We start from the raw sequence: 16,898 nt of genomic DNA, 5'->3' as shown, positions 1-16,898 counted from the left end.
CACAGTAATGTCCCCTAAAGATGTTTCATCAAAGATGGTTTAGAAACTGTGGTCACTGGTTTCACCTCTCTGCCTGGTAGTCATTCGTTACCATAAACACAAAGTAAAAAACTACAACCTTTTCTACCATTTCTCTTCATAAAATCTGATTGTACACCTAACCCCAACCTTAACCATACTGCTAACGTTATGCTTAACCCTAACCTTAAATTATGACCGAAAAGCTAAGCGTTGACTTTGTGGCTGTGCTAACTAGTGGAAACCCTCTGTTCCCTTGACGACGTAAAATGTGTGATTCAAAAACAGTGACGTCACCGCGCCATTCCCATGTTGCTTTGCGAATCCCAGTCGAGCGTTTGTTCGATTTGTTGGTCTAAACATTTGTCTCTGTCTGGGCTGGAGAATAAATAAAATTGATTTATTTTACAAAAAATCTCGCCAAACAAACCGTCTCAAACTTGGTGCATAACTGAGAGTCTGACGCTGCACGGTAGGTCAATCTGAAAAATAATGGTGTGAGAAACAAGTTCGAACGTTTGGAGATAAACAATCACAATAGCGCACGTTAGCTAGATAGTGCTAACTTTTAGCCTATTCAGCGTGCTAATGGTAGTCTAGCTACTATCAATGGCCTTTTCTAATGGGTTTTAAAAGTGGCGCTCATGTTGGTTCTCTTGTCTTGAACTACGTTAGCTAGCTATTAATGACTAACTAGCTAACGTTAGCTTTGTAGCTAGCTAGTGCAACGAGTACTCAGGTTTGTCGACTAATTAGCTAACGTTAGCTGTCTACAACATCGATTAGTATTTGTTGAGCAGACTAGTAGAGCTCAAATACGAAATTCCTAGAAAACCTCATATTTCCACTCCTTCATCGAGATACATGAAAGTGACAAGCGTAATGTTAGTTATGGGATGGAAGTGATGTTCATCCGTTCTGAGGCCTTCTGTCAATGGGCTAAGTTTACAGGTCACGACATCAATAAGCAATACCAACAGGTTTCTGATGGTACTATATACACAACAAACACGACGGAAGATACATTGAGATTAGTGAACCAGCTGGTCAAGTCTCCACACAAAACGACCTCAATAGTTAAGTACAATTTCCAGAAGTCAAAGCAGTGCCATGAATCTGAGGTGTTGAGTTTATATACACCACGCAGTATAATACAGTAGTGGCTACTGTACCAACAAGTTAATTTTTCTCTGCCAGGAATACTGCTGAAGTCAAGTCAATTTTACCAGTAGGCCAAGTACCCCTGGTTGGGAACCACTGTCATAGAGGCAGCAGGTAGCCTAGTGGTTAGAGCGTTGGGCCAGTAACCGAAAGGATGCTGGATCGAATCCCTGAGTTGGCAAGGTAAAAATGTGTCGTTCTGCCCCTGAACAAGGCAGTTAACAAGGCCGTCATTGTAAATACGAATTTGTTCTAAACTGACTTGCCTATTTAAATAAAGGTTAAATAAAATATATTTTTTTGGGGGGGGGGGTCTGTTTAGATGACAATGTTTGAAGTTATATCCATGCTGTATCTTTTCTGGGGGTGAATTTATAGAGCGGAACAAATTGAGGGACCTACCAGCATTTGTCCAATAGAAGCTCAAATTTTTGTTGCAAAAATGTTTTCCAAATATTGTGTTGGCCTACTACGTCCCTGTTGTAGGGCGGCAGGTAGCCTAGCAGTTAAGAGCATTGTGCCAGTAACCAGAAGGTTGCTGGTTCAAATCCGCGAGCCGACTAGGTGAAAAACCTGTAGATGTGCCCTTGAGCAAGGTACTTAACCCTAGTTGCTCTGGATAAGAGTGTTCGCTAAATGACTGAAATGTAAATGTGCTCCTTTACAGATATGGACCAGGACTATGAGTGTCGGCTGCTCAGGCAGATCAACATCCAGAACGAGAACGCCAGCCCTTTAGTAAGTGCATAGACTCAATAAAAGTTGTGTATTATTCTGGATTGGCTTGTGTTGCACAATATCATTCTGTATTGAGATGGCATATGATGTTCATAGATGCCAACATCTAGATGTATTTGTCAGAATTGGTTGGCACACTCAGCTGACAGCATAATGTTCAGGGATTTCAAGAGTAAGTTCTAGTTCAGTTGATGGGACGAAGCGTATGGTCATCTATCCAGAGATACAAATCCCCTGAAAGTAGGTCAGGTGTACTAGAGAACCAGTTTGTGTATTATTTTCTTGCTAAACTATATCAGACATACATTTAGCCTAAGCAGAACACACTGTCAGTGTTTGAAGTTGACAGCTACTGAACAAAGACTATATAGATTTTTTCAGATTAGCTTGACAATAGTCTGATACTGGCTCCTCCCTTACATGTTTAATAACAAACTGCTTTGTGAAGACTAAAGAGGGTGTCTAATGTGTGACACGAGAGCTTTGCTGTCAAACAGTGTGTGAAGTCTAAAAGCTACGGTTTTATTCAATTAGTCGCTCTGTCAGGTCCCCTGATGTTTTGTCTGCATTAAAACCACCTCTCTGATTGACCCCTCCTGTTTACTTTAAGTCAAGTTTCTCCCCTCCTCTCTCCCTGTGGAAACCCATTAGAAAATAGGCATAGGCTATATCTTAGAGTATTCCTTTTAATTGTATCTCTATTGAACACCTCACCCGTGAATCACGAAACCCCCTTAGTTAATTGTTTATCTCACTTGGGCTCTGCGGATCTCATGAGCTATTAATGTGCAATGATTGTCTTTTTCTCATCTCTCGTGGTTAAATTGTCCTCTCTGTGGACGAGTCCCTCTCTGACCCTGTATCCCCTTCTCTCTCCCCATGAAGAAGGCCATAGATACAGTACGAGCCCTGACACCCACCAACTCCCCCCTGTCGTCACCAAGCAAACATGGCGACCGCTTCATCCCCTCCCGCGCCGGCGCCAACTGGAGCGTCAACTTCCACCGCATCAACGTGAGTCCCCCCGCAATGCACTTTGGGATTTTTTTTTGTGCCCCAAGTTTTATATCTGTGTTGATCGTGTCACTTGCTTGGTTTCTCTGTCACCCTAATGAAGCGTGTTGTAGCTGCACCATGTCGGTGCATTTAACATTTTTTGCTATGCATTAAACAATAAAGGCTTTTAAAATTGTTCCACTACATGAGAGTGCCTTGATTACTTCCGGAAGTTTGGTTGCAAAGGCTTTTCCGGCATTGTTTACTATCCAGCATCAAATCATGTACAGTATTTCACCCCATGATCAAAGAGCACCTCGTGGATTAACTATAAACCAATGAAGCGCTCCTCTCCTGTCTCTACATATTAGTCATTGTTAATGTTGTTGTGTAGGAGAATGAGAAGTCTCACAATCAGAACAGGAAGACAAAGGATGGCACAACAGACACTAGCAAAGGTAAGCCTATTGACTCTGTTGAATTTATTGTGTTTCTGTAGTGTGCATTGATTCTGTTTTACTCATTGATTCTGTTTTACTCATTCATTCATACCCATTAAAATGGAGATTAACATACCCCTCCCTCCTTCTAGCGGACGGCCTGGCGTACTCTGCCCTACTGAAGAACGAGCTGCTGGGGGCAGGCATAGAGAAGGTCCAGGACCCCCAGTCAGAAGACCGCCGCCTCCAGCCCTCCACCCCCGCCAAGAGGAGCCTCTTCAGTGTACTTAACATAGGCCCTTATACATTCTGTTGGAATAGCGTCTTTTTCAAAGCTACCAGGGGTAGTAGTGTATTGTGTGTGCTGCAGTTTTAATTTGTTAGTCGTACAACATGTTTACCTTTGATACTAAATATGCCAGTTGTTTGTGTTTACAGTATTCTGTCAGTGCCAAACGATCTCTACCCGAGGATGGCAACACAGTGTCTCCATACTCCTTGTCTCCTGTTAGCAGCAACAGGTATTCACCACTTTCACTTATGCATTGGTTTTATATTATATGGCTAACAGTGGTGTTCTAGTTCTCCTCTCCCTCTCATTCCATTATAATGAGTCTTTTCTGTGTCACATTGAATGAGTCATCTGTCTTGTCTCCTTGTCTCCCTCCTTGTAGTCAGAAGCTGTTACGGTCACCTAGGAAACCCACTCGTAAGATCTCTAAGATCCCCTTCAAGGTGCTTGATGCTCCAGAGCTGCAGGATGACTTTTACCTCAACCTGGTGGACTGGTCCTCCCTCAACGTCCTCAGTGTCGGCCTGGGAACCTGCGTCTACCTCTGGAGCGCCTGCACTAGCCAGGTGTGTGTGTGAATGTTTGTGTGTTATCACACTGAAATCAGTGACACTGTCTCCATTTATCGCAAATACCTTTCTCTCGTAAACTCTTTCATATGATGTGAATTGGAAATTGACAATCTATGGATTGTGTCTTTTGGTCTTCAGGTGACGCGTCTGTGTGACTTGTCAGTGGAAGGGGACTCTGTCACGTCAGTGGGCTGGTCAGAGAGGGTGAGTCTGTCTGCTTTAACTCCTATGTGTTGTCATGGACACCCCTTGTTTACCCTATACCTCCAGGGCTCTGTAGTCCTGGCTCTATACGCTTCAGGGGGTGTGATGGATATGCCCTGATACCATGTGTGTCCGGTTATTGTACTCTTCTCTGTGTGTGTGTGTGTGTGTGGTTTCTCAAGGGGAACTTAGTAGCGGTGGGGACTCATAAGGGCTATGTACAGATCTGGGATGCGGCAGCAGGGAAGAAACTGTCAGTACTGGAGGGACACACAGCCAGAGTGGGTGAGTAGAAGGAGGCTGGCTGGCTGTCCTACAGAGAGAAGAGGAGAGCTTCTCCTCTGAGTCAGAGGAACGGTAGTGCTGCAACCATAGAATATAATATCTAGTCATTCTATTGCTATGGCTTCATCATGAAATATTCATCCTTTAGTCAAAAGAAAACTATGAAAACAGTGCATTTCAGCTGTTTTTATATTTTTTGCTCAATCTTTCTCTAGGTGCGTTGGCGTGGAATGCCGACCAGTTGTCGTCTGGCAGTCGTGACAGGGTTATCCTGCAGAGGGACATCCGGGCCCCGCCCCTCCAGTCAGAACGTCGTCTCCAGGGACACCGACAGGAAGTTTGCGGCCTCAAGTGGAGCACAGACCACCAGCTACTGGCCTCAGGGGGAAATGACAACAAGGTACACACAGCACAGGCCACCAGCTACTGGCCTCAGGGGGAAATGACAAGGTACACACAGCACAGGCCACCAGCTACTGGCCTCAGGGGGAAATGACAAGGTACACACAGCACAGGCCACCAGCTACTGGCCTCAGGGGGAAATGACAAGGTACACACAGCACAGACCACCAGCTACTGGCCTCAGGGGGAAATGACAACAAGGTACACACAGCACAGGCCACCAGCTACTGGCCTCAGGGGGAAATGACAACAAGGTACACACAGCACAGACCACCAGCTACTGGCCTCAGGGGGAAATGACAACAAGGTACACACAGCACAGACCACCAGCTACTGGCCTCAGGGGGAAATGACAACAAGGTACACACAGCACAGACCACCAGCTACTGGCCTCAGGGGGAAATGACAACAAGGTACACACAGCACAGGCCACCAGCTACTGGCCTCAGGGGGAAATGACAACAAGGTACACACAGCACAGACCACCAGCTACTGGCCTCAGGGGGAAATGACAACAAGGTACACACAGCACAGACCACCAGCTACTGGCCTCGGAGGGATTGCAGGACACACACAAACCTCTTGAATAACTATTGTACACTCCTGCTTTTATCCTTATCCTATGGCATTAACTTCCCAGAAAAATAACAATCCCTCCCCATAGCTGCTGGTATGGAACCACTCCAGCGTTCTCCCGGTGCAGCAGTACACGGAGCACCTGGCAGCAGTGAAGGCCATCGCCTGGTCCCCCCATCAGCATGGCCTGCTGGCGTCTGGAGGGGGCACGGCCGACCGCTGCATCCGCTTCTGGAACACCCTGACAGGCCAGCCCCTGCAGTGCACCGACACGGGCTCCCAGGTCTGCAACCTGGCCTGGTCCAAGCACACCAATGAACTGGTACGTAGGTAGGGGTGGCTTTTTAGGGTCATTCTGTGGGAAACAAACATTTGTATGAAATGTGATATTTTCCATATATTTGGAACAAAGACAGGCCCTTTTTAAAGGAAATAATGTTGACTCCTAAACATCTGTGACTAAAATCCTTTTTACCCCCAGGTAAGCACACACGGCTACTCCCAGAACCAGATCTTGGTGTGGAAGTACCCTTCCCTCACACAGGTGGCCAAACTCACAGGCCACTCCTACAGAGTGCTTTACCTGGCCATGTCCCCAGACGGAGAGGCCATCGTGACAGGCGCCGGAGACGAGACGCTGCGCTTCTGGAACGTCTTCAGCAAGATGCGGTCCACCAAGGTAGCCAGACACCTCATATTGATTGGGGTCATAGATTTGTGCTGCCTGTGCCCCATATGAAGTCTACCTTTCAAATTATTTTGTTACCAATAACAACCCAATAAGCAAAACCACTGTCTCAGCTGATATAGAGGATTGTAGTGTTTTAGAGATCTGACCCCTGCTCTCTTCCTCTGCAGGAGTCTGTATCTGTTCTGAACCTGTTCACCAGGATCCGGTAGCCAGAGGGGCGCAGCTGTCCGGCAGGGGAACAAGCCGGGGGGGGGGGGGGGGGGGGAACAAGCCCATAGGGAATAATGTACTGCACACAACAAGTCCGACCCCTTATCTCTTCCTAGGCCTCTGGTAGGCTAGGGTCCTTTCACATACCCAAGGCCAGGTCGTCAAGCCGATAGAGGAGTCTTCTTCCACTGCCTCACCGCCCATCATAACCAGTGTGACATCACAAGGCCACACCCCCATACAGTAATATTGGTGCTTTCCCAGGAAGAGAAAGAAGCGGACTCTGGAACTTTCCTTTCCCCCAAGTGATTCTGTTTTTTTACAGACACTGTGTGCATACCTGCCAAATACGAAGTTTGTCCTTTTATTGAATGTTTATTTATTGTTTTTCTTTTTTTAAACATTTATCACGTGTCGTCGCCGGTCTGCTTCTGCAGCCTGTGTTTGGGTTTTGTTTTCTGTGTGTTAATGTTACGTGTCAGACTTTGTGAAGAGCCTGATGCTTTTGTGGTTGTGCCTGCCTTAAAGGGATAGTTCATGTCTAAAATCAAACTCATGTTTTCACCATTGAAGGTATGGAAATGTATGACATGCTTTGACTTCAGGGTGAGCTGTCCTGTACCAGTTTGTAAACTAGTGATGGTTAACCCTAGGGCTTGAGAGGTGGGAGCTCACTGTTTTTTTGCATGTTGTAGACCATTGTAATTTATTCACCTTGTAAAAACACCTTTTTAAGTTCATTTGAAGTGAGATGATGCGTGATAATAATGGTGGAAATCTTATGTTTTTTTAATTAGAAAAAAATCTGCAATTTATAATTTGAGCAGTGGCCACAAACAAACTATATATACTCGTATTGTTTTGGCAGTTATCTTTTTTAACCAGTTTCTATCTTTAACCTACATTAACCTAGACACATTTCACATTATTGCTGTCTTGAGTTACAATTGCACTCAGTCTGATAATGGGCTAGTACCATTCAAAACAGATGTAAATAACTAGGCATAACCTTTGCATTGAGACTTATACAAGAAAGAAAAAACTGAAATATCAAAAGTAACATTTTTAATCTTAATCAGGGTAACTTTTTTTCCTGGGTGTAGCAGGAACTGAAAGTCACTGTAAAGAAAAAAGTAAAGATGTTGATGGCCTCTTAAAGGCATTACTAGTGCATTGTGCTGTGTGTGTCTGTGGTATGTTTTTTGTTTTTTTAACAAATATATATTTAGTCCATGGCACTTATCGTTTTGCTCTTGACTCTAAGCAGATGTGAAAATCTCATTTTGTTGTAATTCATTTAAAAGAAATGTTTAGGCCGATTTTTCTAGTGATTATTTTTCATTTCCTCAGTTTGGATGTGGTGTTGGAGTGACCTGGTGTGCCATCTTTGAATGAGTGGTATTTATTTGAGCTGTGTTAGTGTCCAGTAGTACACCCATAACTTGTTCTGAGAGTTTAATATTATCTGAGAAAGGTGGAACGCTGATCTGTTCGGTGTATATACTAGCTCCAGTCCTAAATAAGCATTTGTACTCCTTTTATGCCACTTAGAAACAAATAAAAACAAAGAATGCTGCCAACTTGAAATGCCTAAAGAATGTTATGAAGATAGATATTTCTGTACTGAGAGAAACGGAATTTAAAAATAAAAGTGATTGTATATAAGGTTTTCGAGTGTACGTTTTTATCTGTATCAACTGTGTCTGAATGGGAATGTGGAGCATGTGTAATTTTTTTTTAAAAATTTAGGGGTGGATCAGCTTAATATTGCGGAAAGAATGTTGCTTCCAATGTAATTGTCTGCATCATTTCCAATCCCCCATATTTTTTGGGGTAAATATATATATCCATACACGTATGCATACATATACACATATATACATACACATACCTATATAGACATACATACTTTTTAAAAGAATATACCTTTATTATTATTCCCCGCAAACCCTACCACCGATCCCCCAATTGGAGTAAACCGATAAACATTTGTTTTTACCTTCAATTTATACATCTTATACACATTTTACAGACACAGTCTACTTTATAATAGTTCACTCTTGTTTGTTCTTAGTCCTTCCTCTATTTCTGTTGTCCATCCAGTTTGATTTCCACTTGTAACTGTGCTATTTCACAAAAGCTCCGCACCTATACACATTTCACAGATCCCGTATGCCCTACATTGTTTCTTGTTATTAGTCCCACCCTTCAGCTCCACTCAACCCTTCCCATCTATCTTCCAACATCATCCATTTCGGATTTTTATTTGCCATATATTTTTGAACTGTGCTGTGATGCTTCACAAAAGATTTGAATCTTCCTATCCTCATAGCTTCCACGGATTGTAAATTAAAAATAAAATTTTTGCTAAAATAATTATTATATTATTGATTGATTGACTATGGCTTTTCAAATCCCCCAGTATTGCTATCTGTAGCGTTAGTTCTACGCAAATGTTGCAATTCTTCAGCCATTCCTGGACCTGTGACCAAAAACGAGCTGCATACGGACAATACCAAAATAAATGATCTAGTGACTCTGCCTCCTCACAGCAGAATCTGCAGAGCTGGGAAGATTGTATCCCCCATATATATAACATTCTATTAGTTGCAAGAATTTTGTACAGTAATTTAAATTGAAAAATTCTAAGTTTTGAATCCGGCGTTGTTTTGTGTATCAATTCATAAACCATGTGCCATGGAATGGGTACATCGAAAATCTCTTCCCAACTATTTTGCAATTTATATGGCACAGCTGTCAGTTTTTTGGTCCTTAAATAAAAACATATACCAATTTAATTGATCACACTTTTCTTTAACCATTTATGTTCTTTAATATAGGCCCGACATACAAGTTCCTTACTTTTTTCCCCTTCTACTTGCCTCTTCCATTTTTGTGGTAATGCTGCAATTAATTGGTTGTAATTTTGGGTAGAGCAGACATTTCCATATGTCTGTGTTAGCTGCATGTGTGACATTACTCCACCAGTCATATTTATGATATCATTCACAAAAATTATACCTTTTTTAAACATTTCTTCGATAAATACAGTTTTTTTATCAATTACTATATTTGAATTTAACCACAATATTTGTTGTACTATTTGTTCTGTCCTTTCAGGTGGATTAAACTGAAATTGCAACCAACTTTCTAAGGCTTGTTTAAAAAATAAAGATATTTTGGAGATTATTTCCTTTTCAAACAACCGAAAGTGAGCAGGTGTAATCTGAATAAAGGGAAAAAGGCCCTTCTTGAACATAGGATGAGACATTCGTACCAATTTACTAGAGAACCAGTTTGGATTTAAGTATAACTTTTGTATGACTGATGCCTTTAGTGAGAGGTCTAATGCTTTAAGATTTAATAATTTCTGCCCTCCGAATTCATATTCGTTATATAAATAGGCCCTTTTAATTTTATCTGGCTTGCCGTTCCAAATAAAATTGAATATTTTTTGTTCATATAATTTAAAAAGCAGGTCACTAGGTGTAGGCAAAACCATAAGCAAATAGGTAAACTGTGATATGATTAAAGAGTTAATCAGGGTGATTTTCCCACAAATAGACAGGTATTTTCCTTTCCATGGTAGCAAGATCTTATCTATTTTTGCTAACTTTCTATAAAAATGTATTGGAGTGAGATCATTTCTTTCTTTTGGGATTTGTATACCGAGTATGTCCACATCTCCGTCAGACCATTTAATTGGTAAACTACATGGCAATGTAAAATGTGTATTTTTTAGTGATCCAATACGTAATATGGTACATTTATCATAATTTGGTTTTAATCCAGAGAGGATAGCAAATTACATTTACATTTAAGTCATTTAGCAGACGCTCTTATCCAGAGCGACTTACAAATTGGTGCATTCACCTTATGATATCCAGTGGAACAACCACTTTACAATAGTGCATCTAAATCTTTTAAGGGGGGGGGGGGGGTTAGAAGGATTACTTTATCCTATCCTAGGTATTCCTTAAAGAGGTGGGGTTTCAGGTGTCTCCGGAAGGTGGTGATTGACTCCGCTGACCTGGCGTCGTGAGGGAGTTTGTTCCACCATTGGGGTGCCAGAGCAGCGAACAGTTTTGACTGGGCTGAGCGGGAACTGTACTTCCTCAGAGATAGGGAGGCGAGCAGGCCAGAGGTGGATGAACGCAGTGCCCTTGTTTGGGTGTAGGGCCTGATCAGAGCCTGAAGGTACGGAGGTGCCGTTCCCCTCACAGCTCCAAATGTATCTAGATCCTCTAAGAGGCCGTGGAGAGACTAGTTGTGGTTTTAAAAGAAAACATGAATCATCAGCGTACAATGACACCTTAGTTTTTAGGCCCTGGATTTCTAATCCCTTAATATTAATGTTTGATCTAATTTTAACAGCTAACATTTCGATGGCAATAATAAATAGATATGCCGATAGTGGACAACCTTGTTTTACTCCTCTAGATAGTTTAAAACTTTCTGAGATGTAGCCATTATTTACTATTTTACACCTAGGGTTACTATACATAATTTTAACCCATTTTATAAGAGATTCCCCAAAATTGAAATATTCTAGGCATTTATATATAAACTCCAGTCGTACTTTATCAAAAGCCTTTTCAAAATCAGCTATGAAAACCAGGCTTGGTGTCCCCGATATTTCATAGTGTTCTATTGTTTCCAGTACTTGCCTTATATTATCTCCAATGTATCGTCCATGTAAAAAACCTGTCTGATTAGGATGAATAATATCTGACAAAACTTTTTTTATTTTATGCGCCAAGCATTTTGCTAGGATTTTTGCATCACAACACTGAAGTGTAAGAGGTCTCCAATTTTTTTAATGGACTGGATCTTTATATATACCACTTGGGTCCTGTTTCAGTAATAATGATATCACACCTTCTTGTTGCGTGTCTGATAATCTATCATTTATATAGGAGTGGTTAAAACAAGCTAATAATGGTCCTTTGAGTATATCAAAAAAAAAAAATGGCATACTTCCACTGGTATGCCATCCAGCCCTGGAGTTTTCCCATCCTTAAAGGCCCCAATTGCATCAAGTAGTTCCTCCTCTGTAATTAGGCCTTCACATGAGTCTTTCTGTACAGATGTTAATTTTACATTATTATTAGGAAAAAAATCCATACAATTAGTTTCAGTTAGTGGAGATGGAGGAGCCTGAAACGAAAACATATTCTTAAAGTACTTTACTTCCTCTTTTATCTGTATCAACTGTGTCTATGAATGGGAATGTGGAGCATGTGTAATTGTTTGTGTGATCAACTGTGTCTGAATGGGAATGTGGAGCATGTGTAATTGTTTGTATCATCAACTGTGTCTGAATGGGAATGTGGGGCATGTGTAATCGGCAGAACGTGTGGAATAATCCCTCAAGACATACATCACTATTGCTAAAGAGCTTTGATTGCTGTGTGTGATGAAGAAAATCGTACTATGAACTGAAGCCCTCTGTTAGATGGCTCTTGTTGCTGTCCCAAAGGAATGACCAGAGGGCGTTGTCTCCTACAGCAGCAGCCTCATCCACACCCCTGTTCCATTTCCGCACCAAGATCAGGCTGTAGTTCGTGCAGGCTTTTGTTGCTATTTGATTCACAATAATCATTTGAATGTACAGCCTGGTCTTATAGACTAGATGTAACATAGTAAATGTAAATCTAGGACACTTAAATTAGTAGGCTTATGTTACGTAAGACAGAAGGTTACTTAGGTCAAAAATGAAAGTAGGGTTATTGTATAATACGAATGTCTAGCAACCCAAAGGTTGTGTGTTTGAATCTCATCATGGACAATTTTAGCTAATTAGAAAATGTGCAACTACTTAGCATGATAGCTAACATTAACGCTTTAACCTGACTCCTAACCTTAACCCTAACCGCTAGCTGAAGTGTTGTGGTTGCAGGTTCACCTGCATCATCAAAAGCCTATTATTTTAGGGTGTTCCTATAGGCCACCAAGTGCTAACAGTCAGTATCTACACTGAACAAAAATATAAACGCAACAAGTATTGGTCCAATGTTTCATGAGCTGAAATAAAACATCCCAGAAATGTTCCAAATCTCTACAATTTTTGCACAAATTTGTTTACATCCCTGTTAGTAAGCATTTCTCCATTGCCAAAATATTCCATCCACCTGATCAAGAAGCTGATTAAACAGCATGATCATTACACATGTGCACCTTGTTCTGGGGACAATAAAAGGCCACTAAAATGTGTAGTTTTGTCACAACACAATGCCACAGATGTCTCAAGTTTGAGGGAGCGTGCAATTTGCATGCTGACTGCAGGAATGTCCACCAGAGCTGTTGCCAGAGAATGTAATGTTAATGTCTCTACCATGAGCCGCCTCCAACCTCATTTTAGAGAATATGGCAGTACGTCCAACCGGCCTCAACACCGCAGGCATTGTATGGCATTGTATTGGCGAGTGGCTTGCTGATGTCAACGTTGTGAACAGAATGCCCCATGGTGGCAGTAGGGTTATGGTATGGGGAGGCATAAGTTACAGACAACCAACACAATCTTATCAATGGCAATTAGAATGCACAGAAATACCGTCACGAGATCCTGAGGCCCATTGTTGTGCCATTCATCCGCCGCCATCACCTCATGTTTCAGCATTATAATGCACAAGGATCTGTAGACAATTAATGGAATCTGAAAATGTCTCAGTTCTTCCATGGCATGCAGACTCACCAGACATGTCACCCATTAAGCATCTTTGGGATTCTCTGGATCGACGTGTACGACAGCGTGTCCAGCAACTTCGCACAGCCATTGAAAAGGAGTGGGACAATATTCCACAGGCCACAATCAACAGCCTGATCAACTCTATGCGAAGGAGATGTGTCACACTACATGAGGCAAATGGTGGTCACACCAGTGCCTGGGATCTGGTTCAGGTTATTAATCAACTTACCATGGTGTTTACAAACACTACAGGAACTATATCATCCATATGTATTGATCACATTTTTACTAATACTGTAGAACTTTGTTATAAAGCTGTATCCGTTGGATGCAGTGATGCGCTGCTATATCCAGGAAAGCCAAGGTTCCAAAAGCTGGGCCTAAAATAGAGTATAAGAGATCATACGAAAGATTTTGCTGTGACTCTTATGTGGATGATGTTTAAGATATTTTTTGGTCTGGTGTGATTAATAAGGATCATCCAGAATCTACACTTGATGAATTTATGAAATTGCTTGTTACAATTATTGATAAACATTGACCTGTTATGAAACTGACTGTTAGAACTGTTAAGGCTCCATGCATTGATGAGGAATTGAAAAACTCTATGGTTGAAAGAGATGGGGCAAAAGAAGTGGCTAATAAGACTGGCTGCACATCTGACTGGCTGACTTATTGCAAATTGAGAAATGATGTGACTAAATCAACAGAAAGAAGAACAAACTGTATTATGAAGCCAAGATCAATGATATAAAAAAAACTTTGGAATACTTTAAATTAAATTATGGGCAGAAAGACAACTCCATCTTTCAGCAAATCAGATGTCTTATTCATCACAAAACCATTTGATGTTGCCAATTATTTTCATAATTACTTAATTGGCAAAGTGGGAAAATTTAGGCAGGAAATGCCAACAATGAACAGTGAGCAGTCCTATTCATGCATACAAAAACAAATAATGAAAGAAAAGCAATGTAAGTTTTAATTTTGTAAAGTCAGTGTGGGAGAGGTGGAACATTATTGATAACGAACAATAATGACAAACCTCCTGGCACTGACAATTTAGATGGAAAGTTACTGAGGATGGTGGCTGACTCTATAGCCACTCCTATCTGTCATATATTTAATCTGAGCCTCGAGGAAGGTGTTTGTCCTCAGGCCTGGAGGGAGGCCAAAGTCATTCTGCTACCAAAGAATGGTAAAGCGACCTTTACTGATTCTAACAGCCGACCTATCAGCTTGTTGCCAGCTCGTAGCAAACTGTAGGACAAAATGGTGTTTGACCAAATACAATGCTATTTCCTTGCAAAACGATTAACAACAGACTTTCAGCATGCTCATAAAGAAGGGCAATCAACATGTACTGCACTGACACAAATGACAGATGGTTGTTAAAGAGACAGTGATACGTTTTCACATTTCTGTTTTTCATAATGTAAAATGCATATTCCGTATTATACAGTCTATGCTTGATATTTTATTCACCATAGGAAGATTGTGGGAGCTGTACTGTTAGATTTCAGTGTAGCCTTTGATATTATTGACCATAACCTGTGTTATGGTATTTTCAACCTCTGCTATATTGTGAATTCAGAGGTATCTATCTAATAGAACACGGAGGGTTGGTTTTCTTTAACTTCTTATGGCTGCAGGGGCAGTATTGAGTAGCGTGGATGAAAGGTGCCCAGAGTAAACGGCCTGCTCCTCAGTCCCAGTTACTAATATATGCATATTATTATTGGTATTGGATAGAAAACACTCTAAAGTTTCTAAAACTGTTTGAATTATGTCTGTGAGATTAACAGAACTCATATGGCAGGCAAAAACCTGAGAAGTTCCACTTCCTGTTTGGATTTTTTCTGGGGGTGCCATATTTTCAACCAAGCTCTCATTGAAAATACAGAGAGATATGGATGGGTTTTCACTTCCTACGGCTTCCACTAGATGTCAACAGTCAATAGAACTAAGTCTGATGACTCTAATGTGAAGGGGGGTCGAAGGAGACAGAAATTAGTAATCACTGCCATGAGGTTACCATGCATTCAACACGCGCGTTCACGTGAGAGGCAGCTCCGTTCCATCTCTCAATTGAAGTCGATCTAATTCTCCGGTTGGAACGTTATTCAAGATGTATGTTAACAACATTCTAAAGATTGATTCAGTACATCGTTTGACATGTTTCTACTGACTGTAACGGAACGTTTGGACATTTCGTCACGTTATAGTGGTCGCGCTTTGAGACTTTGGTTAGGGTGTTTGGTAAACAATTCGAAAGTAGCTAATTGGACATAAATAACGGACATTAACGAACAAATCAAGCATTTATTGTGGACCTGGGATTCCTAGGACTGCATTCTGATGAATTCATCAAAGGTAAGGAAACATTTATCATATATTTTCTGGTTTCTGTTGAGTCCAACATGGCGGCTAATTTGGCTATTCATCTGAGCTCCGTCTCAGATTATTGCATGGTTTATTTTTCCGTAAAGTTTTTTTTAAATCTGACACAGCGGTTGCATTAAGGAGAGGTATATCTATAATTCCATGTGTATAACTTGTATTATCATCTATATTTATGATGAGTATTTCTGTTGAAACGATGTGGCTATGCAAAGTCACTTGATGTTTTTGCAACTAGTGAATCTAACGCCTCAATGTAAACTCAGATTTTTTTATATAAATATGAACTTAATCAAACAAAACATGCATGTATTGTGTAACATGAAGTCCTATGAGTGTCATCTGATGAAAATAATCGAAGGTTAGTGATTAATTCTATCTCTATTCTGGTTTTTGTGAAAGCTATCTTTAGCTGGAAAAAATGGCTGTGGTTATTGTGGTTTTGTGGTGACCTAACATAATCGTTTGTAGTGCTTTCGCTGAAAAGCCTATTTGAAATCGGACACTTTGGTGGGATTAACTTCTTATGGCTGCAAGGCAAAGTGTTGAGTAGCCAGTGAAATCGTGCCCATTTCAAACGGCCTCCTACTCAAATCTTGCTCGTACAATATGAATATTATTATTCTTTTTGGATAGAAAACACTTTCTAGTTTCTAAAACAGTTGGAATTATTTCTCTGAGTGAAACAGAAGTCCTTCTGCAGCACTTTTCCTGACCAGGAAGTGAAATGTCAGAAATCAATGCTCTTTTCAACTTGATGCCTATACATGGTCTTGACACTTAGGAGTCTGCTGACACTCTATACGCCTTCCTATTGGTGTAAAGAGGATGTCAGAGAAGAAATTTTTGTGCTCATCTTGTTCTGTGGTGGAAAAAAACCTATTTCTTTGACTTGACCGTCCACTTCCGGTACTCTGAAGGAAGTGGGACTGACTTCTGTTTTGCCTTCGTAACGAACGGCTAACATCTCCGGCTCGAATTTTTTTTGATACATGTGACCATATCATCGTAATGTATGTTTTTTCAATATAGTTTAATCAGATTATTGAAACTTTATTCGGGAGTTTTGCCGTGTTCCGTCCTCTGACTGTGTTTACGTTGGAGAAATTTATGCCATCGGCTAGTGCCAATGCTAATTGAAGAGGGAAATTTGCCATTCTGAATCGAAACAACGACTCATCTGGACAGAGGACACCTTCTTCAACATTCTGATGAAAGATCAGCA

The 16,898-nt window shown here is 41.0% G+C and overlaps 1 protein-coding gene across 1 annotated transcript; it reads left to right on the top strand.

The window, feature by feature from the left end:
• The first annotated feature begins 347 nt into the window (after positions 1–347).
• On the top strand, positions 348–8,254 carry LOC120056020 (fizzy-related protein homolog). The gene is made up of 13 exons (XM_039004149.1): positions 348–490; positions 1,847–1,917; positions 2,803–2,931; positions 3,308–3,371; positions 3,506–3,636; positions 3,792–3,874; positions 4,028–4,211; positions 4,356–4,421; positions 4,604–4,706; positions 4,922–5,106; positions 5,773–6,006; positions 6,166–6,363; positions 6,543–8,254. The coding sequence occupies exons 2-13, from the start codon at positions 1,849–1,851 to the stop codon at positions 6,582–6,584; spliced, it is 1,488 nt and encodes a 495-aa protein (XP_038860077.1). The 5' UTR covers positions 348–490; positions 1,847–1,848; the 3' UTR covers positions 6,585–8,254.
• Positions 8,255–16,898: the final 8,644 nt, after the last annotated feature.

This window comes from Salvelinus namaycush, chromosome 11 (genome assembly GCF_016432855.1).
Source record: "Salvelinus namaycush isolate Seneca chromosome 11, SaNama_1.0, whole genome shotgun sequence".
Lineage (NCBI taxonomy): Eukaryota > Metazoa > Chordata > Actinopteri > Salmoniformes > Salmonidae > Salvelinus > Salvelinus namaycush.
This window is presented reverse-complemented; position numbering and strand designations above follow the sequence as displayed.